Source organism: Scomber scombrus, chromosome 12 (assembly GCF_963691925.1).
Source record: "Scomber scombrus chromosome 12, fScoSco1.1, whole genome shotgun sequence".
Lineage (NCBI taxonomy): Eukaryota > Metazoa > Chordata > Actinopteri > Scombriformes > Scombridae > Scomber > Scomber scombrus.
The window spans coordinates 13,036,542-13,059,718 of record NC_084981.1 but is presented as its reverse complement, the minus strand read 5'-3'; the positions used below and the strand labels follow the sequence as shown (position 1 = coordinate 13,059,718).

Sequence of the window (23,177 nt, the reverse complement as noted above, 5' to 3'; positions counted from 1 at the left end):
AAACATAAAATAGATTTTTTATGTTTGTTTATATTTCAGTCTTAATACTCTACTACAATTTAACCAGACGGGAAGTTGTTGTCATAGAATCAACATATTCCTCAATGACTCAACACGAACAGAATGGTTCCTTCTTTCCAAACATTACAACATTACATTACTAAGTTAAAAGGCAAACCTGCTTTCTCTTCCAGCTGTTTGAAAGGCTTGCTGACACTCTCCAGCTGTCTGGCTAAGTCTGCTTTGAGATAGTCCTCAGTCACCATTGCTGTGAGTTCTGCATTGATGGCCTCAGCCTCTTTCAGCTTCTTCTTCTCCTCTCTTAGCTGAGCGGAGATGTTCTGGACTTCCTCTAACTGCTTCTTTACAGCGTCGGGCTGGGTGCTGTGGGCCTGATGGTTGGTGAGTTGATTCTCCAGCTGAGTGGTGGTCTGGCTGAGACTTCTCAGTAAATCCTGAAATTGCCCCGTCTTCACCACAGCCTGGTCAATGAGACTGTCTCGCTGGTCCAGTTGCCCTGTAAGGCCTTGCCACTTCTGGGTGACAGCAGTGAGTTGCTCCCTCACCAGCTTCCCATTTGAGGGTGCCTGGTGGCCTGAGGAGCTTAGAATGGCAGAGGCAGCTTCTTCAAGTTGCTCATATTGAGGTTTTCGGCTCTTGAATTCATTCTGTAGAATCTGAAGGGAAGAAATCATTCAAGATTAACAATTCATCACAAAACCAGAGGAAACACATCTCCTAAAGAAAGGTGGACACTTCCAAGTTACCAAAATCATGCTTACCTGAACTTGTTGCTTTTGCATTTTAAGCATGTTCGGGTCTATCGAGAGTGGTCCAAGCACACTCATCATCAGCTCTTTCTCCGAGAGCCACTGGCCAAGCTGCAGTTCAGTGGTTTTGAAGATGTCCAGGTTCTTGTTGGACTGCTCCAGGTGCTGCTTCCTCTCCTCTACAGAGCCGCTGATATCTGCCCAAGCAGCATCTAAGCAGGAGAGCAAATCACACCAGTTGGCATGAGTCAGCACCTTTCTTTGCACTGTCCCACTGTTCTGCTAGAAAACCAACTGTGCGGGACTTGGCGCTACGAATGTGTTAAATTAACTGGCGGGGCAGAGCGCAGGTACTGTGACAGACTCATACTCTGTTTACATGTATGTGTGTAGAAGGGAGATTACTAGAAAGGTACCGGTAATATAGTTGATATATGGCATTTTGTAAAAGCCTTTATTCAAAGGCCAGTGCAATAATGAGATCAGAACCATTCAACATTCTTCTGACAGTTTTCAGTGACATAAATTACCCAGGGCCATCTGGAAACAACACCTTGGTGCATACCTATTTCTGCCAGCATCTGCTTCCACTTTGCTGCCTCTGGGGAGTTTGGATGAGTTTCAATCAAGTTGAGGAGCTTCTCTCTTAGCTTCTGGAGCTGCTCTTGCTTTTGCTTCATGTCATCTTCAAATGCCTGAAAGAATTAAACAAATTATGAATGCTAGCTATCTGTGATATTCAACTTTGATGTCATATGACACAATTTTGTTCTATTTTCAGTCCATTTGGTGGTGCGACAAAAACACCTTTGTACCTTCTGCTGCTCGAGCTGTGTTTTCACTGAATCTTTCTCTGTGGCGGCATTGTTCCAAGATGCTGCAGTATTTTTCATGTCCTTCAGCCATGCCATCATGTCGTCAACATCCTTTTGGGCCCCTTTCACCTCTTGCACTGAGCTACTAAGCTCTGAGGCTCGATTCTTCAACGTTTCCCCCAGGCTTGTGTATCCCTCGTTGATGAATGACATGTTCTGCTGAATTACCATCAGCTCTGAGGATATCAAAACATTTTTTGAAGTTTCCTCGGTTTTTATAGTTGTAGTGTCATTATGAGGTTAAAGCATGCTCCCAATGAGGCATTATTAATACAGTAGCCTTTAGGTACAGTATATTCAGATTGCGAATGAGGAAAGTATAACTACACTTATTAAATAATGAATTTAGTGGTGTATGCTTCCCAATATCTCCCCTCTGGTTGAAGGGATCTCAGGGCCAAAATCATTTGAAAAAAGTTGATGGAAAATAATGAAATTTCTCTGGTATTTGGTTGGTACTCAATTGCCTATTTTGAGCATTAATAAAAAATGTATACATAAACTACTGAAATCTCTCTTTTTGTCGTTCAAAATCTGAACATTCTGTTGAAACGATTTTCAAAAGTTGCTATTTGTTTGGCATAGAGTCACATAGCAATGTTTTGGAACCAACAACAGTGATGATATAGCAGACCACAAACAATGTGTTTACACAGCAGCATCTACATACAGACTTGATTACCTTTATTGGTTAGGTAGGAATGGCTCGCTGGACCACCACCATTAGTAAGAGCTGATGCAAAGACATAAGACAAAGCTTGTGTAAAGGACAGTCTGAGATTGTTGGCACAAGATGTTTCCATGATCTCTAACGGTTAGTGATTATACACTACTCTGAAGTGCACCCAAACATCATGCTTCCCATTCCTTTGAATTATTCAGACATATGCTGCTCACCTGACTTGTTAGGGGTCTTTGTTTTGGCAGGGGATGTGAGGAAACTGATGAGGCTGCATAGTGATGACCCTTTACTGTTCAGGTCTTGGACAGCAGGGCCTTTGGATGTCCATTCGTCTAATAATCCCTGATGAAAGAAAAGTCAGTAAGATAAATGATACATATTGTAGGATATATGACAGCTAGCATTCATACACATCTCTGAAATGTTATTTGAGAAATGCAATACTTAAAGAAATGAATTATGTCTCCTATTCATTTTCACTTTCATAGTGATTTTGACATTTTAGGATATCCCTACTGCTGTGATCTTTTCAGTGAGATCCTGTGCAGAAAAATGTCTCTCTGCAGGACATCATATTCTTTTACTCCCTGATCTGTCCTGAGTAAACACTTTCCATTTATCTGTCATTAGTTGGCAGAGAAATAATGATGAGATGTTGGGGAGTTTGGGGAGGATGGACTGTGAGCTATGAAAACACATCTACAGCTATCTATTGCAAAACACATCATCTTCAATTTGTAGTGTCAGATGTTAAATATAAGTAGCTTCTGTTCCAACACTTTAAGTGCAGTTAGATAAAACATATATGGGAATAACACTGTCTCCATACAAACTTTCTATTTATCTGATGACTCACAGTGACTGTCTGCAGGTCCTTCTCCAGACTTTTCTCACTGCTGCTTGGCTGAACTACAGGTACTTTCTCAGTGGTTTCCTCCAGCCACTTGGTGAGGGCGCTGGCTGCAGACCTGAACTCACCCAGCTGGTCTTGGCAGGTTGACACCTCATCTTCTCTGTAGTAGAGAAGAACATCAGTCATATGCATAAATCTGTACATTCCCAACATCATATTAACAGATTTTTTTATAAGTTAAGGAATATTTTTCCTTCCTACTGAAAGTCCCAACTTACTTTTCTTTGACAGTGTCTTTGAAGGTGGTAAAAATATTCAAAAGATTGTCCATCTTGCTCTGAATCTGGGCTTTATTCCCATCAAGGCTTATTTCAGACAGCTCATTGGACAAGGTCTGCAGCTTCTCCAAATCACTGGCATGTTCAGCCATCTCAGCTTTAGTGTTCTACATCATAATTAAAACAGTCAGTCATTATTTGTGATCTATAATAATATTTTTGATTTACAGGACCAGTGTGTAAGATTTAAGGCGATCGTTTGGAAAAAATTGAATTATAATATATTCATAAGTATGTTTTCATGAGTGTATTGTCACCTCTTCCACAAATCCCATTATGTTTCACCATCATGTTTCTACAGTAGCACAGAATGGAGCAAACAAACACTGGCTCTAGAGGGGGCCTTACGCATTTTTTGCAGCCACTGTCAGTTGTCCTACACACTTGGAAGGGGAGGTGGTTGGTTGCAATCTGCAACCCCATCACTAGATGCCACTAAATCCTACACAGTGGTCCTTTAAAAACACTAAATAAATATTACTGAAAAACACCAAGATGCTCATTTATGATAGTTAACAGTACCAGTATTATACTTACCTCCATTAGTTGAGACAGTTCATTGAATGTTTTCCCTGGTCCATCTGTCTCATGTAGATCTTGTGAACGCTTCACAACAAACTGTTGGGCTTTATCGGCGATATTCTCAAACAGTTCCACTTTCTCCTTCAGCTGCTCCAGTTGTGATACTTTTTGCTTATGCTTGTCACAGGCATCAGAGAAGCGCTGTGAGAGAGCATCCATCTTAGACTGGAGAAGTGCTGCAGCAGAGGGATCTGCCGTCTCCACAAACTTCTTCACTTTGGCTTTCATGGCTGAGATGCTGCTATGGCGGCTAGCTATGTCCTGCTCTAAGGCCTTAAAAACACAAGATAGACAACAGAAAAGACTTAATGGCTAAATGGAGTGAGTAAAAGGCTGGTAAGAAAAAAAAACTAACTATTAACAGTGTATCATAGCGTGTGTAGTTATTGTGTACGCTCACTGCTTCTTTGCTGAGAATATCTCCAATGGATGCAGAGTCCAGGGGTATTTGTTCTTTCTCTTTCACGCTGTTCTCCACTCCCTCCATCCATCCCATCATTTCATCCAAACCATCCTGAACACTCATAGAGCGTGTCAGGGTGATCTGCAGTTTCTCATTTCGATCACTTACAGACTTAGACAGATTGTCATACCGCTCCACTATGTCATCTACAACACATGGAAACAAATCAGGTTATGTTTAAAACTTTCTAACTTCTTAACACAAGCAAAGTAAACATTTCAAAAGAAAGCAGAAATTTATCTTGCATTTATGAGTTTATTAAGGCTATGCTTTTGGCAAAGGATTGCAGTCCTATAGCACAATGAAAGATTTAAAAATGTAAGCCAAGGAAAAAAAAGGGAAAATAAATAAGAAATCCAACAGCGATATTTCACTTTAGATAATTTTTTGTAAATTTTAGAAAAGCAATGATGGACACATATTTTTTCTTGCTACTTTTCATGACAAGATGCTGGCTCATCAACCTGCCTACTTAACATAACAAACTGTGCAGCTGACATTTTGCAGGACTGTGAAGTTTAGAAACTTCAGGCTGAACTTCCATATAATTAATTTTAAGTGTAAAAGTGTATTTCAACATCCCCAAACATTTCACATGTATTTCAATGTCTGACATCTTTGAATTAGCATATTTCCTGGCCTAACAATATCACATAATTTAAATATTGAAATACAAGTAAACAGCACAAAACCTGGACCCTGCTTAGTTTTTTTCTCCTCACCTACTGTCTCCTGGATCTCATCTGGGTTGCTCAACAGGTCTCCTTCAGATGTTATCAAAGACTCTGCTGTTTTACAGAGGGTGTCAACAGCAGTCTGATGTCCAGTCATCTGACCTTGCAAAGCCTGTGGATCAATAAGCAAGAAGAAGTCAGAAAATAGGAATGGACTACATTTATTTAATATTCCCCCATTTACACACACACACACACACACACACACACACACACACACACACACACACACACACACACACACACACACACACACACACACACACACAACACACACAACACACACACACACACACACACACAGCAGCTGGTCTGACCATCGGGAGGAATTTGGTGTTCAGTGATGGTTGGTGGACCGAACCAACAACCATCTGTTAAATGGACAACCTGCTCTAACCCTTTCTATATGTACTGTACTTTACATACTACTAATATGTCACTCTACTAGTGTGGTGAAGAGAAGATAAAAACAAAGACATGATGATGGACAAGACTGTCTGGATGTAATATTGGATCATTCCATATTTCTGACCAGCCTTTCTTGCCTGCTATACTTTGCAATGATTTGTAACCAAAGTCAAAAGTACAGCGTTCCTTGGTTGGCTCACAGATGCCTCTTATCTTGGCATATCTATGCTATAAGTCACTTCCCCCCAAAAGAGAAATGTTAAGCTTGCTGCAGCCAAAAGCTCTGACAGAGACAGTTCTGTCAGCCTAGTTTCTTATCCTCTTGTAGGAGTACGTAAGCTACAAATAACAAGAGTTAAACTATTCACATGAGGGTTCGAATTTGGAACACAAGAGCTAAAAATAACTATGTTTGTACTTAAGTCAGTGGAAACACTGTATATGGTAAGGCAGGTCTATTGAGGCACAACCTTGTTGTAACCCAGGCAATGCTCCAAGTGCTGCATGGAGCTTTTTTTTCTTCACTTTCTTTTCACATTTAGGACCAAACATCCATGATAGTTCACAGTTGATGAAGGTTAACAGACAAATTCATCATTAGTTTCACAGCTGCAGTTTCAACCACTGCTGGCTCAGGATACACCAGCCTTTTTGAACTTTAACTGTAAAAATTAATTTTCACCAAATTGTTATGCATTACATGTGAATAATGATCAAAGGGACATTTTCATATGACTCCACGTTGGCCTCAAGAATTAAGAGGCCAAGACACCAAGATAAAAAAAGACTGAGCTTTTTGAAGCAAAATCCTGAGGTTGGTCTTGATACTAGACTGGGCTTAAACAAAGTCTGGCTTGCAGTGTGTCTTGCCTTGGTCTCCTCCAGCTGTTTCTGCAGTGTTTGTGGGTCAGCTGCTATGGCCTCTGATTGCTGTTTTCTGGCCTCCTCCTCGGAGCTGTTGAGCCACTTCAAAAGACCAGCATTGGAGTCTTCATACCTGTTGTACTTGTCAACCACATCTTTGAGGTTGTTGCCAAGCTGATTGCACTGAAATAAATTAAAAAGAGATTATATTGTGTGTGGTGTGAAATAATTAACAGTACAGATTCAACACAGTAACATAGTAAAAAAGATCAGAAGATGCTCTTACAGTAGTGTCATACCATTATGGGGCATAAGACAGCTTTCCTATAAAGAAAAATGCTTCCACCTAGTGGATAGAATAAGTCATTGCAAACAGTGTTTGCTCAAAGCCAGACTAAATACCTGGGAATGTAGTTTTTTGTATCGACCAGCTGCTGAGTCCAACTGATCCTTGACAGCAGAACAGGTTCCTGAAGTATCCATGTGCAGCGGATAATTTTTACCTGCAGGGTCGTCCAATCCACATGTTTTAGCCACATCAAGTACCTTCTGACCTGAGATGGTGATGAAGCGAAGGTCCCCTTTGTGAGAGATGACATCCTCTGAAAAGCTCTTCTGTCGCTGGAGTTTATCACTGAGAATATTGAGGGAGGCTTCAGGAGCCCTAAGCTCCTCTATCTCTCTCTCTGCCTGATCTAACCAGCCCTCAAACTCCTCACAATCATCCTGGAACTTCTTCAGCTCCTCCTGGACACACTGAACCTGCTTCATCTGCTGTTCAGCCTGTGTCAGAGAGGCTTCATAGCGCCCCTTCAGCTCCTGGATGTTCTTCTGCAGTTTTTCCTTCTCCTCTGGAGCCAGCACGTTTGCTTGCTTGTCCAGCAGAGCCTGGGCTGACTGGGTGGCCATGATCAGGTCCTGCTGCTGTGACAAAATTTCTTGATGACGAGCCTGTGGAAAATAATAAAGATTTGAGGGGATAATACCAATACCAATGGCCCTTTTTTAAACATTTGAACATAATTTATCTGCAATTTTTTTACTTTCCTATTTACTGGTTTTAGATGGTCTTTTGCGAATACTTAAACAATGATTAACTTTAAGATTTCCCCTTCATTGTATGTTTAAACTCTAATTTTAAGTCTGCTTCATACTATTACTTTAATATTCTTATTTTCGTTTTGACATACACATACATTTTACTATGAAATCCATTTACTCACTGACTGAACTTATTTGTTCAGAAAATGTGCTGATAATGACTCGAAAATGCCAAAAGCAATGTCATAAATGTCAAATTTTAAAATCAACTTTTTCCATATAACAAAATCAAATTAACCATTGAATATTTGACATTGGAGCTTTTATAGCTGTTGGCACTACTCTTTACACAGATGTAGAAACTGATTATAATAAAATTATGATACATCATTTTATTTGTACTTTAAATATTTCTGCAAACCTCATTACTCCTTGTGTCTTAAAACTTAAGAGTTTATCATGATGACCTGCTTCAACTAAAGTAATGTGTAGAGAACAGCCAAGCACCCCAAAGATCATATAAACTACTGTTGAAAAATATCTCCAGGCGAACGCTGAACATTTTTGCAGCAAACAATACCTTGACTCTGTCATACTGCTTATCAAGGGAGGCGTCGTTCTTCCCATCGCTCTCCTTGCCAAAATCACTTTCAGTGGTCTGTAAAGCGTTTCCATTGGCATCGTCATTTTCTGCTATCAGTCCCATGGCTGATTTCTCCTCTGGCAGGTTTCCATTCTCTTTGCTTATATGGTCAGTTTTATCAAGACCACTCTCGTTTTCATTCCCGATGTTGGATATCCAGTCCAGAAGACCTTCAATTTTGTTTTTGCTTTCTTCAAGCCGCTCAACAGCTGCTGCCTGAACAGACAGAGCACACATAAAAACAATGAATACCAAACAAAATCAATAGAATGTGCTACAATTAAGTTTTGCACTGCTATTAATAATTAAATTTCTGATGCATTTCATTGTTTCAACAGAACATATGGATGTGATCTGAGCTCTAACCTTTTCACTCTCCTGTTTTATGGCTGTGGTTACAACCTTCTCCAAGTCTTTCCTGGACTCCTCAGCCCGCTGGTTGATGAGCTTGGCTTTGCTTTTAGCCTCTTCCAACTTACTCTCGATGATGGCAATTTGATCTGGCGTCAGCTTGCTCCGATTTTCTTCCAGAAACTTTTTAGTACTGGTGATGACCTCATTCAAGGCACTGGCATTTGTCAATACGTCTTTTTGCAGAGCCTTGAGATCAGACAGCAATAAAAAGTAAGGAACAGCAGGGTCATGGAATAAAACATATTTTAATTGATACAAATCTGATTGGACACATACTGTTTGTCCGATAAAGCCAAGAGAGCTAGTTCAACAAACCTGATGCTCCTGCTGGTACTGCTGCAGGTCTGTGATGCACCCTGCACTGTCAGCCTGTTGCTGATGACCAATCAGACGGTTCTCTGTCAGAGTGAGATTATCACACACATCCTCCAACTTCTCTGTAAACTCCTTATGTCTCTCCAATAAAGCCTGTCCAACAAGAATAAACAACACCAAGTAAATATTAGATTCAACAGCACATTAAATATAACACACATGGAACAAACCTTTGGGTTATTCCTAACATCTGAAAAGCTCAATGAACATTTAGGAACATGGACATTAAAAGATGCAAGCTCAAATAGGCATCATGCAAATCCTCTTTTAGGACACTTTTCCTTTGACTTAACAATAGGGTAAAAATCCAGTATGCTGTAAACATGCTTGTCATTCGCCGCTTTGGTCTTGTGATGGTAATAAGGACAGGAGGACATTCTGTACAGTGTGTTAGTGCATTTGTTGTGTCTAAAAGTGTTCCAGGTGAGAGGGTGCATTTGTCCACTGTTAATTTTTCACTGAAGTCTTGAGGCCTGTAGAACACAACCAGCAGAAAGGTTAGTCTTTAGCAGTGATCGAGCATGCAATGCTGTTACTGGGAGAGGAATCCATAAAACTGAATAGAATACACAACAAAACACACTGAAATATTGGGATAAAAATGCTGCATACAGTTAAATATGCTTTTTGCAGTTAAACTACTCGTCTAGTCATTAATTAATTAATCTGATACATGAAGTTCACTGGTTCTGTGAAAATGTCCCTGCTCTGTCTCACCTGCAGGAAGTTTAGGCATGATAATCAAATGGACCCAAGGGACTATTGTGTCACAGTGCATGCTCGTCAGTGGTTTCTTCTAAGTTGCGCATAATAAAAACTGTATTCGTTAACTCATTCTTCACTGCAGGTTGTTCATTACGTTAATACATGCTGGTTAAAAATAGCCTACATATTTATACAGTTAATTAATTAATTACTTTTAGTGCTCTGCAGTAGCACTTATATTATCTGTGTTGAATGTAACATTGGGTAGGTTTGTCACAAATGTGAAGTGACTAGTCAGTGGTGTAAATGTTGCTTGTTTGATAATATTTTCATGCTGCTACTGCCAGCTATATGTATGCTGTTGTATATGTGCTCTTCAGTTGCAGTCAAGTGAGACCTCTTGTGGAAATTTGGAGTACTACTTAAATGAATGTGAGGCTGACTCTTTCCAGCAGAAGTTGCTTCTATTGTAGTTATTTCATCGATTAATCAGAACAGTTTGAGCTAATCATATATTCTGTTGTTGCTTATGTTCCTTCAGATAACCACAACTTCACGAATTGATAAAATTGATACTGTATCATACTCGATACAGTATTTAATGTACATATCCTTTACTCTTGTGGAACATTATTTAAGATTGTTGACTTAACTCTGACAAAAGAGTTAGCCCAGACTTGTGTATGCCAGCATTTAATCTACATATATATTTCACATATTCCAAAGTAAAAATATGAGTTCAAAGAAAATTAAATCCAAATAAATTATATGGGGTAGCTGTCTGTATGAAATATTTTTATTGTTGGCTCTGACAATAAGGTATTTTAGTGGAATATGCTCAATAATTATTACTTTGTTGTAGGTAGTATGACAGCTAATCTACTTTTAAGACTGATCTAAAAATTACAGTATTAATGTTTCAATTTGTACAGCATAGCTTACACAACTTATCTCCACACACTATAAACATTCACTATCAATTTTAATTTGGATTTATCAAGAAAGTGTCTGTAATATTTCATAGGATATCTGCAAGCAGACCTTCTCCTGGTTTTCCTTCTCTCTGGTGTCCAGTAGGACATCTAAGGTGGCCCTCTGGGTAACAAGTCTCTCAGTCTGTTCCCTGAATGCTCGCTGAGTGGTGCTGAGGAGCTTGAGGAGGTAGCTGCTCTGAGCTGGACTCAGGAACTGAGTGTGCTCAGAAATAAAACACTGGATATCAAATGTGACATCCTCTAATTTGAGCCGGGCCTCTTTAAGCAGCTGGCTCTCTGTGTCCTGGAACAAGAACAAAAAAATATAGGAAAAGTTTTGTAAGTATTTTCCTGTAACTGATATTCAATGTTTTTAATTGGACTTTTAGGGTACCTTGTTTTGTTGAATCAAATGTTTCAGCGTGTCCACATCACATGTGTTCAAATCCATCTCCCACGTCTCAGAGTTATTTTGGATGAGGCCTGCTAGTTCATCAAGTTCGCAGAGATGCTTCTTGTATGTTGATTCCAAATGTGCCTTCAATCAAATCAAAAACATTTAATTATGCTGATGCAGATGTCACATCACTGCATTTTAATTACCAGCTATGAACACAGACCTGTTCTGTTTCCATTGCTAGAAGCAGGGAGCGACTCCTTTCTGCACACATTTGGGAAACAGCACTAAAATTTGGCTCTAACTCAAGATATGTTGAAGCCAGATCTTGGTGGATTTGTGTGGGAATGTTCTCATCAGCAGAGTTTACGAGCTGTTTTGCTTTCTCCAAATCTGCTGCCAGAACACCCGCCAATCGAGAAAGTTGGGACTCCAGTAACTGCATAAAAGTAGATTTTGTCAGGAACTAATGCATTTATGTAGTACATATTGCACAAAAACAAAGTATTGAGCATTCACGTGTTAATTTATTACCTGACGTTCCTCTACTTGGATCTGCAGTTCTTCCAAATTGTTGCCTACGGGTGCCTGACTTAAGAGGTCTTTTCTGATATCATCTAAAACATCAGCATGATCCTGCAGTCTTCCAACATACTCCAAGTAATCCTGGATGGAGAACAACTGCAGGAAAAGAAAAGAAAAGCTGAGCAGATGTTACTTATGACAGAAGTTAAGGGGGGTGGGAGGGGGGTTATCTTAACACTGAAAAAATGGAAGAATTACCATATTTTTGACCTCAACTTTGCAGTCATCTGGGTCGGCAGATATCTGAGGAGACAGTTGGTGATTGCCTACTGAGGAGTGACAGGGTCCCAAGTTATCCTCTGTTAACCCCTCATCCTCTCCCTCTGAGCACTCCTCCTTGATGCTCTCCAGGGTGTGCTGCCGCTCCTCCTGAGGGCTGCTCCCCAGAGCGCAGTGCAGCGTCTCCATCACTTCCTGAAGCATTGAAAGGTCTTGGCTTGAGGAAACGGTCTTAAGAACCTGCAGCAGCTGCAGCTGGATATTTGGCGTCTCAGACTGCTCTGTCTTTTCATGGCCTTTTTCTTCCTGTAGTATCAGTTCTGGGTTTTCTATGTGTTTGTTGTTCACACAGGGGGTGTTTTGCCTCATTACATCCATGAGAAGATCTGGGTGACTGCTTTCTACAAGTCCATGAGGAGTTTCGCTCTCATTAAAAACACCTTTGCCCGAGGGTTGTGTAGTATCCTTATCTACAGTAACAGCTATGATTTCAGTATCTTGAGTTTCTGCCTTTTGTAAAGCACTTACATCAGTCTCCTCTCTCATAACTTCCCCCTGGCCATCTATATGTGTCTTCACAGCATTAGAAAACACTGATGGATCTGAAGAGGCAACATCAGATGTACTGCCGCTGTGAGGCAGGAAATCAGTAACTACTTTGTGATTTTCAGACTCATACATATCCAATCCATTTCTGTCTGGTTGAATATGAAATTCTAACCCTTCTCTCACTCTACTTTCAGACTGCCCTGAGTCCATTTCTGATACAGAAGACAGGTTTGAACACGATACTTTTCCAACAATATCTTCAAATAGTTTATCACTTGTCACTTTTGTCTGTCCATCCCTTGACACAGAAATCTGCTCAGTTTCACTGCTGACTTTGAAAATGTCCCCATGTTGCCTCTCTGGAGAAAGCTTCTCTGTGTTTAACACGCCATCATCTGCTACACTGTGCTTTGAACCTGACAAATCTTTATCAATCACTACTGGATCTGGAGAAACTCTGGTGGCTGTTGGAGTATAATAGACTAAATCTTCATCTACGTCTACATCAAAGCTGTTATGATTGACAGTGTTTGTTGCAGTGCCTTCATTGGAGGCATCGGGCAACGGAGAAGAGGGGTGCGACTGCTGCGATTGTCTCTCACCAACAAGCATACTCTGACCATTTTGAGAGTGTCTGGGCTCAGATTCAGCACTAATATCACTTTCTGAAAGAAGCACTGCTTGCTGAGGTAATGTAATTCTGCTGCCATCTTCTGTATTGTTTTTGTCATAGTTACCACGAGGACTGGAAACTGAGGTAACTACACTTTCAACCAAATCTCTGGGTGATGAATAATCTATACTCGGAGTTGGCTCACTGTCCAAAGGAGACTGAACAGCACTTGTGTCATTCTTTATTTTAGTTTCCTCAGACAACACATTGCAATGTGATGAGAACATGTCTAATTCAGTCTGATTCTCACTAACAGCCAGATTTCCCACTTTGTTATCGAATCCAGCAGTGAAAAAGTCAATGGGTGAGCTGTCAGTTTTATAAGACCAATGAGCAGAAGTGGCATATTGAGTCTGGCTTTCTACATCAGTATTACTGTCAGGCGTTCTGTCGTTCAGACTAGATGGACGTGACTGGATAGTTGGAGCAACAATTTCTTTCACAGCACTGGATACATCGGCTGTATCCGTCAGCGGGCTATTGATTACACCCTGTGAGTCATCAGCCAGTAAATATGATTTGTCTGTGTGATGAACACACTCTGCTGTAACCCAATTCCTTGAGGAGGGTGAGATCATCTCAGGCTCGTGACCACTAACTGAAGGAAGGGTATGATGTGGACAATTACTGATCTCTGTATTACAATCTACCACTGCACCACCACTCTCGCTTTCTGCCCTCATCCCGTCATCCTCCTCATTTGTGAGATCAAGCAACATGACAGCAACCACATTCTCATTTGGCTCTTGTTGCATGTTTTCTGCTTCATTCATGTTAATGCAACCAAGATTGTGATCATCAGGGATGGAATGGTCGCAGATTTCTTTTTGGTAATAAGTGGTTCTGGAGTTTAAATTCAGACTCTTATCATCATCACCAAGTAATCTGGATTCATATGATTCACTCATACTGATGGTGCAAGAAGACTGGAACTGGCTCTGCTGTTGCATTTCACACAGAGCAGTATTTGAGGATATGGATTCATTTGACACTGCATTTTCTAAAACAGACATTGTGTCCTCCACATCTCCTGGGACATTACTTTTTTCATCTAGCTGTAGAGCAAGCAGCTCCAGTCCTGTCTTATCATCTACTAGACCCCTTCTGAGAGCTGCCTCCAGATCATAACATTTCCCAGAGGTCACATCCAAAATGCCCCCTTCCTCTACTTGGGCTTTCAGAAGATGAACAGCATAGTCTCCCTCACACAAGTCCTTTGAACAGAGAGCCCCAGCTAGAGGAATATCCATACTTCCTGATGTACTGCTCAGTGACTCAGCATTTAAATGTGGCAGGGGCTCATGGCGAGATTTGACTGAATAGTGAGAGTCAATCATCCTTGATGGTGAGCCAACATTTGTGCTGTTCACAGAAAATATTGCGGGAAGGACTGGGATCCCTAGAGCAGCTCTAATATCAAGACTTTCACCTGCATCACCTCCAGCAGCCATATAAACACTGTTTCCACAAGGTTTCTCCTCAAATTCACCTGACTCCTTGCAATTTCTGTTGTTTTGAAACACTGCTCTCTCTGCTACAATAGGCTCTGTGTCATCCAAAGCTACATTAACATATTCTGAGAGTATCTCATCAGTGTCTTGATTTACATCCTTGTCATCTACATGTGTTTCGTCATCATATTCTGAGAGCATCTCATCAGTGTCTTGATTTACATCCTTGTCATTTATATGTGTTTCGTCATATTCTGAGAGCATCTCATCAGTGTCTTGATTTACATCCTTGTCATCTACATGTGTTTCGTCATCATATTTTGAGAGCATCTCATCAGTGTCTTGATTTACATCCTTGTCATCTACATGTGTTTCGTCATCATATTCTGAGAGCATCTCATCAGTGTCTTGATTTACATCCTTGTCATCTACATGTGTTTCGTCATCATATTCTGAGAGCATCTCATCAGTGTCTTGATTTACATCCTTGTCATCTACATGTGTTTCGTCATCATATTCTGAGAGCATCTCATCAGTGTCTTGATTTACATCCTTGTCATCTACATGTGTTTCATCATCACAGGTAATTATCTTGTTGACCAAGGAAACAAAACGGTGAGGATCAAGTGTTTGTTGTATGTTTTTCATGAACTCTTGTGTTTCCTCACTTATGTGCAACGGTGACTCTAAATCATCCTGCGCTGAAAGGTCACCAACATTTAAAGTGAGGCAAGTCATATTTTGCTCTGTGTTTTCAGAAAATACTGGATCTTCAAGAAAAAATTTAATCATTTTAGTCAACTGTTTATCGAGTATTAGAAACCTCTGTTCTGACGTTGGATCGATGTAACTGTTCATCATAAGGTAGGAAATGAATAACTGTGTTGCCTCTGTGGGAGTAGGGATGTTTATTTCTAAGTCAACTGCAGCATTGTGGTATCCATCAACTCTGAGTTTTTTATACATAAGCCAAGATGAAAACATTTCACTTAGCTGCTCAACATCAAGAAAGACATCAGACATTTCTACAGATTTCAAAACCTCTGCTGTGTGAGTGTCAATCAAACCGTTTTGAACGGCAGAAGTGATGTCTACTAACTCCGAAGTTTCTGGAATGTAAAAAGCTGCTATTTTTTCACAATTACTGAACAGATTGCTACTAAACTTGTTGGTGATTATTTGTTCATCATACTGTGATGATGTGGACACAGTTTGGAATTCTCCAGAGTAAGGCAACACAAGTCCCATAAACTGCTGCTGATTTCCAAGCACAACAAGTGAACTGCTGAAGTTCATCAAATCACACTGAACAGCTGTGTCTACCTTTAATCCATCTCCATTTTGGAGGTTTGCAATACTACTCCCAACATTGCCTGCATTTTGAACATCCCCTGGCCTTGATGTGGTCTCTTGATCAACTAAACCATCACAGAAAGACTTCAGAGTATTAACATCCCTCTCTGGTGTTTGTGGTTTATTCCTGCTGAGGCACTTTAATATCAGGCTACTGACATCACAAGGTTCTCCCCCCTGCTCAGGCTCTAAGAGTGACACATTTTCAGCAGTGTTGGGATTTGTCATATCCTGACAGGTATTTTGCTTTTGAAGAATCTCCACATAGGCAGAAGCAGGAATTAAACCACACTGAAATGCCCTCTCAAGGGTCAGTGTATCTCCTGTGTAGCCCACATACAATCCATCACTGACTGGTTTGACCTCTATCATCTTGATGACCAGGTCTTCACATGTGGACCCTTCCCTAGCTGCTGCTATGTCAGAGAGTGACACAGAGGAAACAGGTGAACTCTGTATGAGCTTGCTTGCTTCATTCATCAATAGCAAGTGGCTCAGTGTGGATTTATGAACCAGATCTTGTTTGAGAACATTATCCCCCTTGAGAGAGATACCAGGCTCAGACTGAAGGAGGCCGGAGATCATGAGTTGAGCTCCAGATGTCTGATCAATCAGACCAGCCATGGTTCCAGTCCAGATCCCACCAAAATCATCAATGGATTTGAAATTCTACAGAAAATAAAATATGACAAATTACTGAACTGATTTAATTTTCAAAATCTAGATTGTCTGTATTGTCCATATATGTCAAATTTGCAATAAAAAGTATTCAAAAGCAAGACAAAATGCGTACTCACCCACTAGACAAACATGTGTATGTTAAAGCATCATGTGCACAAGTGCAGGACTGCTTCAGGGTTGCAACAGGAAATTGACGGACAACACATTTAAAGCTATCATGCATCTGGGAAGAAAAATATCCAGCATCTTGCAAAAAAGACGGTAGTTAGTAACTTGACATACTGTATGTAAAGGGTTATGCGTCATATCTGTTATTCTGCTCAACTCTCAAGGAGTCAAGCACATTGATGGTGATGTCAGACCAAAGCTGGGCACAACTAAGCATGTTTACAGCATACTCTGATTTTCTGAGTTGTTTTTTTCCCAAAAACTTTTCTCTAATGATCAAGTGTAAGAGAATAAGGGTGATGCAAGAGAAATCTGCTCACACTGTGCTAGGGATAAGAGGAAAAAGGTTAGTCATGCAATTGAACATCAGGTGGCACTCTTTTCTAACACATTATAAGACACAAATGCAATCCGCTCAAAAGGAGAAATAGAATAATGCCCAACCTCTTCTGCAGAAGTCGTCTGCTCTGAACACTGCTGGGAGAGTTCATTGTAGGCTTGATTGAGAGCCTTCAGCTGCTCCTGGGCCTTTTCTCTTTCCTCTTCTGTCATTCTGTAACACAAAATACAACGAATTAGGCTTAAATTTTAAAGAATGGGAAAAAGTATTTTACATGTTATTTTAGAACAGCTCAACTTACTTTTCACTGTGTTTGTTCAGCATCATCTGTGTGGCCCTCAGTGCTTCTGCAATTTGTTCCTTCTTTGTTACCATTTCCTCAACTGACACCTAGAACATCAATAGTAATGTATCAATACTTAAACGCAGTGATATGACTATTGTATGATGACTACTCGAAGAGTATATTAGTATAGTAAACAGGGACACAGCACACACAAATATTCAACATATACACACACTGGAATTAAAGATGAATTAAAGGAATTCAAGATTAGAAAGATGAAATGATGTATTCATATAATATATATATATATATATATATATATATATATATATATATATATATATATATATATATATATATATATATACATACATATATATATATCAATTAATGAATAGAGACATACACTATAAGGACAAGATACCCTGAACAAACGGATGCAATCCAATACAACAACCTTGAAATAAAGATCTTTGTAAAAACTTACAATGTTCAGTTTTTGTTGAGGACTTGATTATATTATATGGTCATTTCTGATAAGGTTGTACTAAAATGCATTGTGCCTACAGTAATTACTTATTTATTCCCTTACATGGAGGAGCGGCATCTTAGAAACACCTCTGCATACAATGCAGTGACAGAGATCTCTTCATAATTTGACAAATAAATAAATAAATAAGAAAAAACATAAAAATAGTAGTTAAAGTTGCCCCTATCCCATTTTAATTGCTGGATTTTCATTTAATTTCTACTTTTATTTACCATACAAAAAAAGAAAAATCATGTTAATTAATTTTGTTCCAAATTCATGATGGCTGCAAACATAAATCAGTACTTACTGATGTTTTTTCTATCTGTACTAAAATCATAACAATAAATAATTATTAATAATACAGTTATCAAATACTTCATAACAACACATAAAAACAATTGTCCACCTCCGGTATTAATGGTCCAGATGACAGGACTTGATTGTTAAAATGTATTTAATATATTATGTGAATACTCTTGAATGTCAGAATGGTGTATTTTACACTGAATACATATTTCAGCTCAACTTTAATCACTTAATTCATAAACTGGCAGCAAATGAGGAAAAACCAATCGCTACATATATAAATAGTGAAATGTAAAATAGGTCACTGCTCTTGTGTAACGTTTGGCAGGTGACCATAGTACCTGTTAATGATACTCTGCATCTATCAGTTTCTGCTATTTCACATTGCATAGATTACATTCTCTCAAACCACCAATTAAAATCTGTTCTTTCAGGATCAACTGTTTCCACTTTACCACAATTACCACACAGCCATAATGACTGCATGGTACACTCAGAAGAAAAATAAAATTGCAATTTGGTTTTTGATTCATTTCAACTTTCAGCTTTGGGGGTGGATGTATAGTGCACTATATGTTATCTTATATACACAGGGTGTGTACCTTGTGCACCTTGGGGCTGATGTCATTTATTATTCATTGTGGTTATAATGAGTGCTTGTGCAACATACACACACACATATGTGGGTCAATGACGTATAAGGATTTAGAACAACTCAATTGTAGAATAATAAAAACAAGCATATCTAATGCAGTAGTTCAAACATTCAGAATGTTGTGTACCTGAAGCTCCATATTATACATTTGAAATTAAGTGATTTTAGTGGGTTTTTCAAGATTAATTGGCACTGGCCTTTAAAAAGAGTCATGTGGTGCGACCACGATTCATCTTGAAATAAATTAATTTAGTTAACATGCTTCACATCTTTTTTTACAAGTTTTCAGTAATATAAAGTGTTTGGAAACAAAGTATTTGCATTTTTTTTAAAATCTTTGTAAATGATGGTCTTTTATTTATATAAGATATTTCAAGATGAATCATGGTCGCACCAAATGACTTTTTTTTCAGGCCAGTGCCAATTAATCTTGAGAAACCCCCACTAAAATCACTTTCAAATTGTAATATGAATTGTCAGGTACACAACATTCTGAATGTTTGAACTACTGCATTAGATATGCTTGTTTTTATTATTTAAAATTGAGTTGTTGAAAATCCTTATACGTCATTGACCCATGTGCATATATATATTTGGTGCTTCTGATTCAGTTGACAGCAAAGTTAACAGGAGATATAATAAACTAATACTTCCATTTATAGTGTAAAATGTATGGATTAAATGGATCAGAAAGTAGGCACTGTATTTTTATTAGAAATCATACACTGTGACAGCAAAAGGCTGTTGAATTAAAAATAACTCTTCACCATTAAAGAAAAGCATTATCTCACAAACAAAAAAATTGTGGCAGCATATAAAAAATAAAGGCACACCATAAACATAAAAAACAACACACATTATTTACCTGGGGCTTATTAGAAGCGTCTGTGTTGGCATTACTATCTGTCAGAGCATTCCCATCATTGTTCTGGCCCTGTTTCACATTGGACATCCAGTGCAACAGTTTGCTAACTTTATCACCATGCTCTCTCTTCTCCTCATCAACAGATCTCTAGAATCAGAACAGATGGGGTTTTAACAAGATTGTTACTTTGTTTTAAAAGAAATAGACTAAAACACTTGAAGGGGAGGCCCATTTCCAAATAACCCCACAAATCTGTATCAATTGCATCACTTGTATTAAAGCACTGTAGTGACATATTTACATATAAAAAAAAACATTATACAGTGAATTAATGGTTACTTCGAAGGTAATAAAAATAAAAATACAAAACCATACAAAATCTTATTTTCAGGTTTTGCTTTTGTTATATGGACAAACACATATTTAAGGTTTATTATTTATATGCCCAAACATAATGGAATGCTGATTTGACTCCAAAACCATGAACTTTTGTAGCCTCCAGTAACCTTAGCCCAGTGTGGCAATCATAAACACTTTTTTCAAGCGCCTCTCTGAATGTGATTCTCCTCTTGGTCTTTGGACAGGTGAGGCTTTTGCTGTGGAACTTCTCATCTTTGAGTACAGAGGCAGTGGCTTTGTCAATAAGGCCGCTCTGGATAACTTCCTCAAGTGACACTCTATCATGAGTGTCAGGGTTTATAAATCCTCCAGTTAGAAGCTGGAATTCAATACAGCTAAGACCGGCATCCTTTGGGAACAGATTTTCCTGGACAGCCTGGGGAAGAGACAAAGTCTTTGCTGTCTTGGGGTGACTGATGCCATTAAACGCTTGCTCAAATTTCTGGAGCTGCTGAGCCAATGATTCATCCAAAAGGCCTCTTTTGAGAGCATTTGTGATTGTAACTTTCTCCCCAGAAGACGGGTCGCAAATACCTCCAGTGCAGGCCTGGGCCTCCAACAACCTTGAGGCAGTAGCCCTATCAGTAAACCCCTGTTGAAAACCCTGAAGAACTGACAGCCGCTTTCTCTGAGTGATGTCCCAGAGGCCGGCAATGGGGCTGTTAACATCCTCCACAACAACCATTCTTGAAAATATGATGTCTGCAACCTCATAGATACTAAGAAGCCCACTGTTGTAGCTTTCAAGCTCGGATGTTTCGAGGAACCTCTGACTAAGAGCGGACTCTAGACAAAGCTGTCGGCCACTGTTGACATCAGTGATGATGTGACATGGATTTCCACCGGCATCCACTATGGATTTCTCCTGCCAATCACTTTCCTTCTGTGACAAAAACAGATATGTGCTCTTGTCAATGTGTTTCCCCTTGAATGCTTCGTATGCTGACATTTCGATGCCACAGCTGCTGCTGACAACTGACACTCGATGAGAACTTGTGGGAGAAGTATTTGTTAGATGTCTGTCACCAAATGGGAAGAGAAAGACACCACCATCAATGTCGTAAAGGCACATCTTTAGTATTTCAGAGTAGTATGCCTTCTGTCCAGTGTCAGGGTTGTGGAAACCTTTAGGATTACTGGTTGGATCATATAGACTCTCTAGAGTCTCTTTGTTCAAAAGACCCTGATCAACAGCAATGCTAGGCGGCACCCTGATACCAATCTCTGGGTTGATTAAACCTCCAGTAGACACCTGGACTTCAAGGATTTTCTTGCCTTTAAATCTATCAAGAATCTTTTCCTCAATTGCCTGAAAGACAGACAGCTTTTTGCCAGCATGGATGTAGCCACTAACAGCTTTCTCAGCCTCCAGCAGTTTATCTTTCAGGCCTGTTTCTATAATACCTCTCTCAAGAGCTTCAAGAACTGAGTATGTTTTTCCTGTGGCCAAATCTGTGAGGCTTCCTGTCGCAGCCTGAGTCTCCAAAAACTCGAGAGCATATGTCTTTGCTAAGAAGCCCTTCTCAGCAGCTTCTAAGAAGGATATCTTTTCCTTACTTGACTCCACATAAACTCCAGCAATAGCATTTGGTTTGCCAATGTACTGAGCAAGAGATGCTTGCACCTCTTCCATCGTGATAAGGCCCATTTCCAACTTGCGCAAAATCTCTTCATCCAACAGTTTAAATTTGATTAAGTTTTGAATATGTTTGCTCCTTTTGAGATCAGTCAGCTTAAGTGAAGTTGAATATAACACACTCAGGTTCCTGCCTCTGTCTGTTGGACTCATCTCTGATGTGTTTTCATTTTCATGGGTTTCTGTGACCCGATGCGTTCCTGTCTTAGAGATGCTATGTTTTTCATTTGGTATTTTCTCTGTTAGTCCACACAGAGCCATGTATCCCTTTGTTGTCATGGTCTTAAACTCGACAGGTTTAATCTGGCTCTTTTCTTTTTGTAGGAGCATGTGAGGTCGATAAGTAGAACTAGTTATCTTTGGTGGTGAATCAAGCTGAAGGCCTTGACTGTGACTGACTTCCACGTTATCTTGTTTCACTTGTTTGAGTCCTTCAAGAAAGTTTTCTTTATCTGTTGTTGTGATCTGTAGATGTGACATTTAAAGAACCTTTAAGTTACATATGACTAGTCACCGTTTCAGATATTTTACAGATATAAAAAGAACATATTAATTAAATTAATTTGATTAAAAGAAAGTGTTGTGTTGATTAACAAATATGACTCTGTTTTAATCATAATAAACTGACTTCCTCCATACCTCTGAGGATCCTTTCATTCTCAGAATGTCCTCCATGCTGCATTTTGCACTTTCATACGAAGGCATGATCTTCTCCATGGCTTTAACTTCTGTCTTCACATAGCGGCAACTGTTTTCACCAACTTCCTGTTTGTCCATCCTCAGGTTTTCAGTCTTACTGACTCCCAGCATCAAAACCTTTTCCTGAAGACTTTTTATCTCTTTGACGTATGACTCTCTTTGCTCAAGAAAAGATCTTGCTTCATTTTCCTTTAATGACAGTTTCCACTCACTATCTGTCAACAGCTGTTTAAATATAGTTAAGTCATTTGACAGCTCATTGCAAAGGCTTTGTAAATCACTTATTTTTGAGTTAAATTTAAGTTTGTCTTCCTCAAGTTGAACATTCTGTGATTTTGCCTTCAACAGTTCATGTTCAAGCTTTGTCTGTTCTTGATGCAGTGTGTCCATTTTGATCTGCAGCTGCAGTTCCATTTGTTGCTTTGATTCCACTGTGGTTTGCTGTACTGTTTTTATCTGTTTGACCTCTTGCTTGAAATACTTTTTTAGCACTTCTGCAAATTCTGCACTATGTCCCTGTTGTTTTGACATATCACTTCCACTTGTCATTTCAGATTGCAGCAAAATTAGTTTTTTCTCAATTTCAGTCTGCACTAACAATAACTGCCTCTCATAGCCTTCTTTCTGAAGTTCTAGTTTACTTTTCAACTCCTCTAGCATTT

At 39.3% G+C, this 23,177-nt stretch overlaps 1 protein-coding gene across 1 annotated transcript in view; it reads right to left on the bottom strand.

Moving 5' to 3' along the window:
* dst (dystonin) overlaps positions 1 to 23,177 on the bottom strand; it is a 108,786-nt gene that overhangs the window by 36,847 nt on the left and 48,762 nt on the right. The window contains exons 36-54 of the mRNA XM_062430776.1: positions 19,782 to 19,928; positions 17,439 to 17,527; positions 17,242 to 17,350; positions 8,983 to 9,135; positions 8,620 to 8,853; positions 8,191 to 8,469; positions 6,972 to 7,520; positions 6,576 to 6,752; positions 5,286 to 5,409; positions 4,501 to 4,709; positions 4,056 to 4,373; positions 3,459 to 3,625; positions 3,184 to 3,340; positions 2,543 to 2,669; positions 2,328 to 2,378; positions 1,586 to 1,821; positions 1,336 to 1,465; positions 783 to 982; positions 179 to 677 (exon numbers count right to left, since the gene is read on the bottom strand). Coding sequence (XP_062286760.1) covers positions 179 to 677; positions 783 to 982; positions 1,336 to 1,465; positions 1,586 to 1,821; positions 2,328 to 2,378; positions 2,543 to 2,669; positions 3,184 to 3,340; positions 3,459 to 3,625; positions 4,056 to 4,373; positions 4,501 to 4,709; positions 5,286 to 5,409; positions 6,576 to 6,752; positions 6,972 to 7,520; positions 8,191 to 8,469; positions 8,620 to 8,853; positions 8,983 to 9,135; positions 17,242 to 17,350; positions 17,439 to 17,527; positions 19,782 to 19,928 — 3,955 coding nt within the window. The remainder of the gene's footprint in view (positions 1 to 178; positions 678 to 782; positions 983 to 1,335; positions 1,466 to 1,585; positions 1,822 to 2,327; positions 2,379 to 2,542; positions 2,670 to 3,183; positions 3,341 to 3,458; positions 3,626 to 4,055; positions 4,374 to 4,500; positions 4,710 to 5,285; positions 5,410 to 6,575; positions 6,753 to 6,971; positions 7,521 to 8,190; positions 8,470 to 8,619; positions 8,854 to 8,982; positions 9,136 to 17,241; positions 17,351 to 17,438; positions 17,528 to 19,781; positions 19,929 to 23,177) is intronic.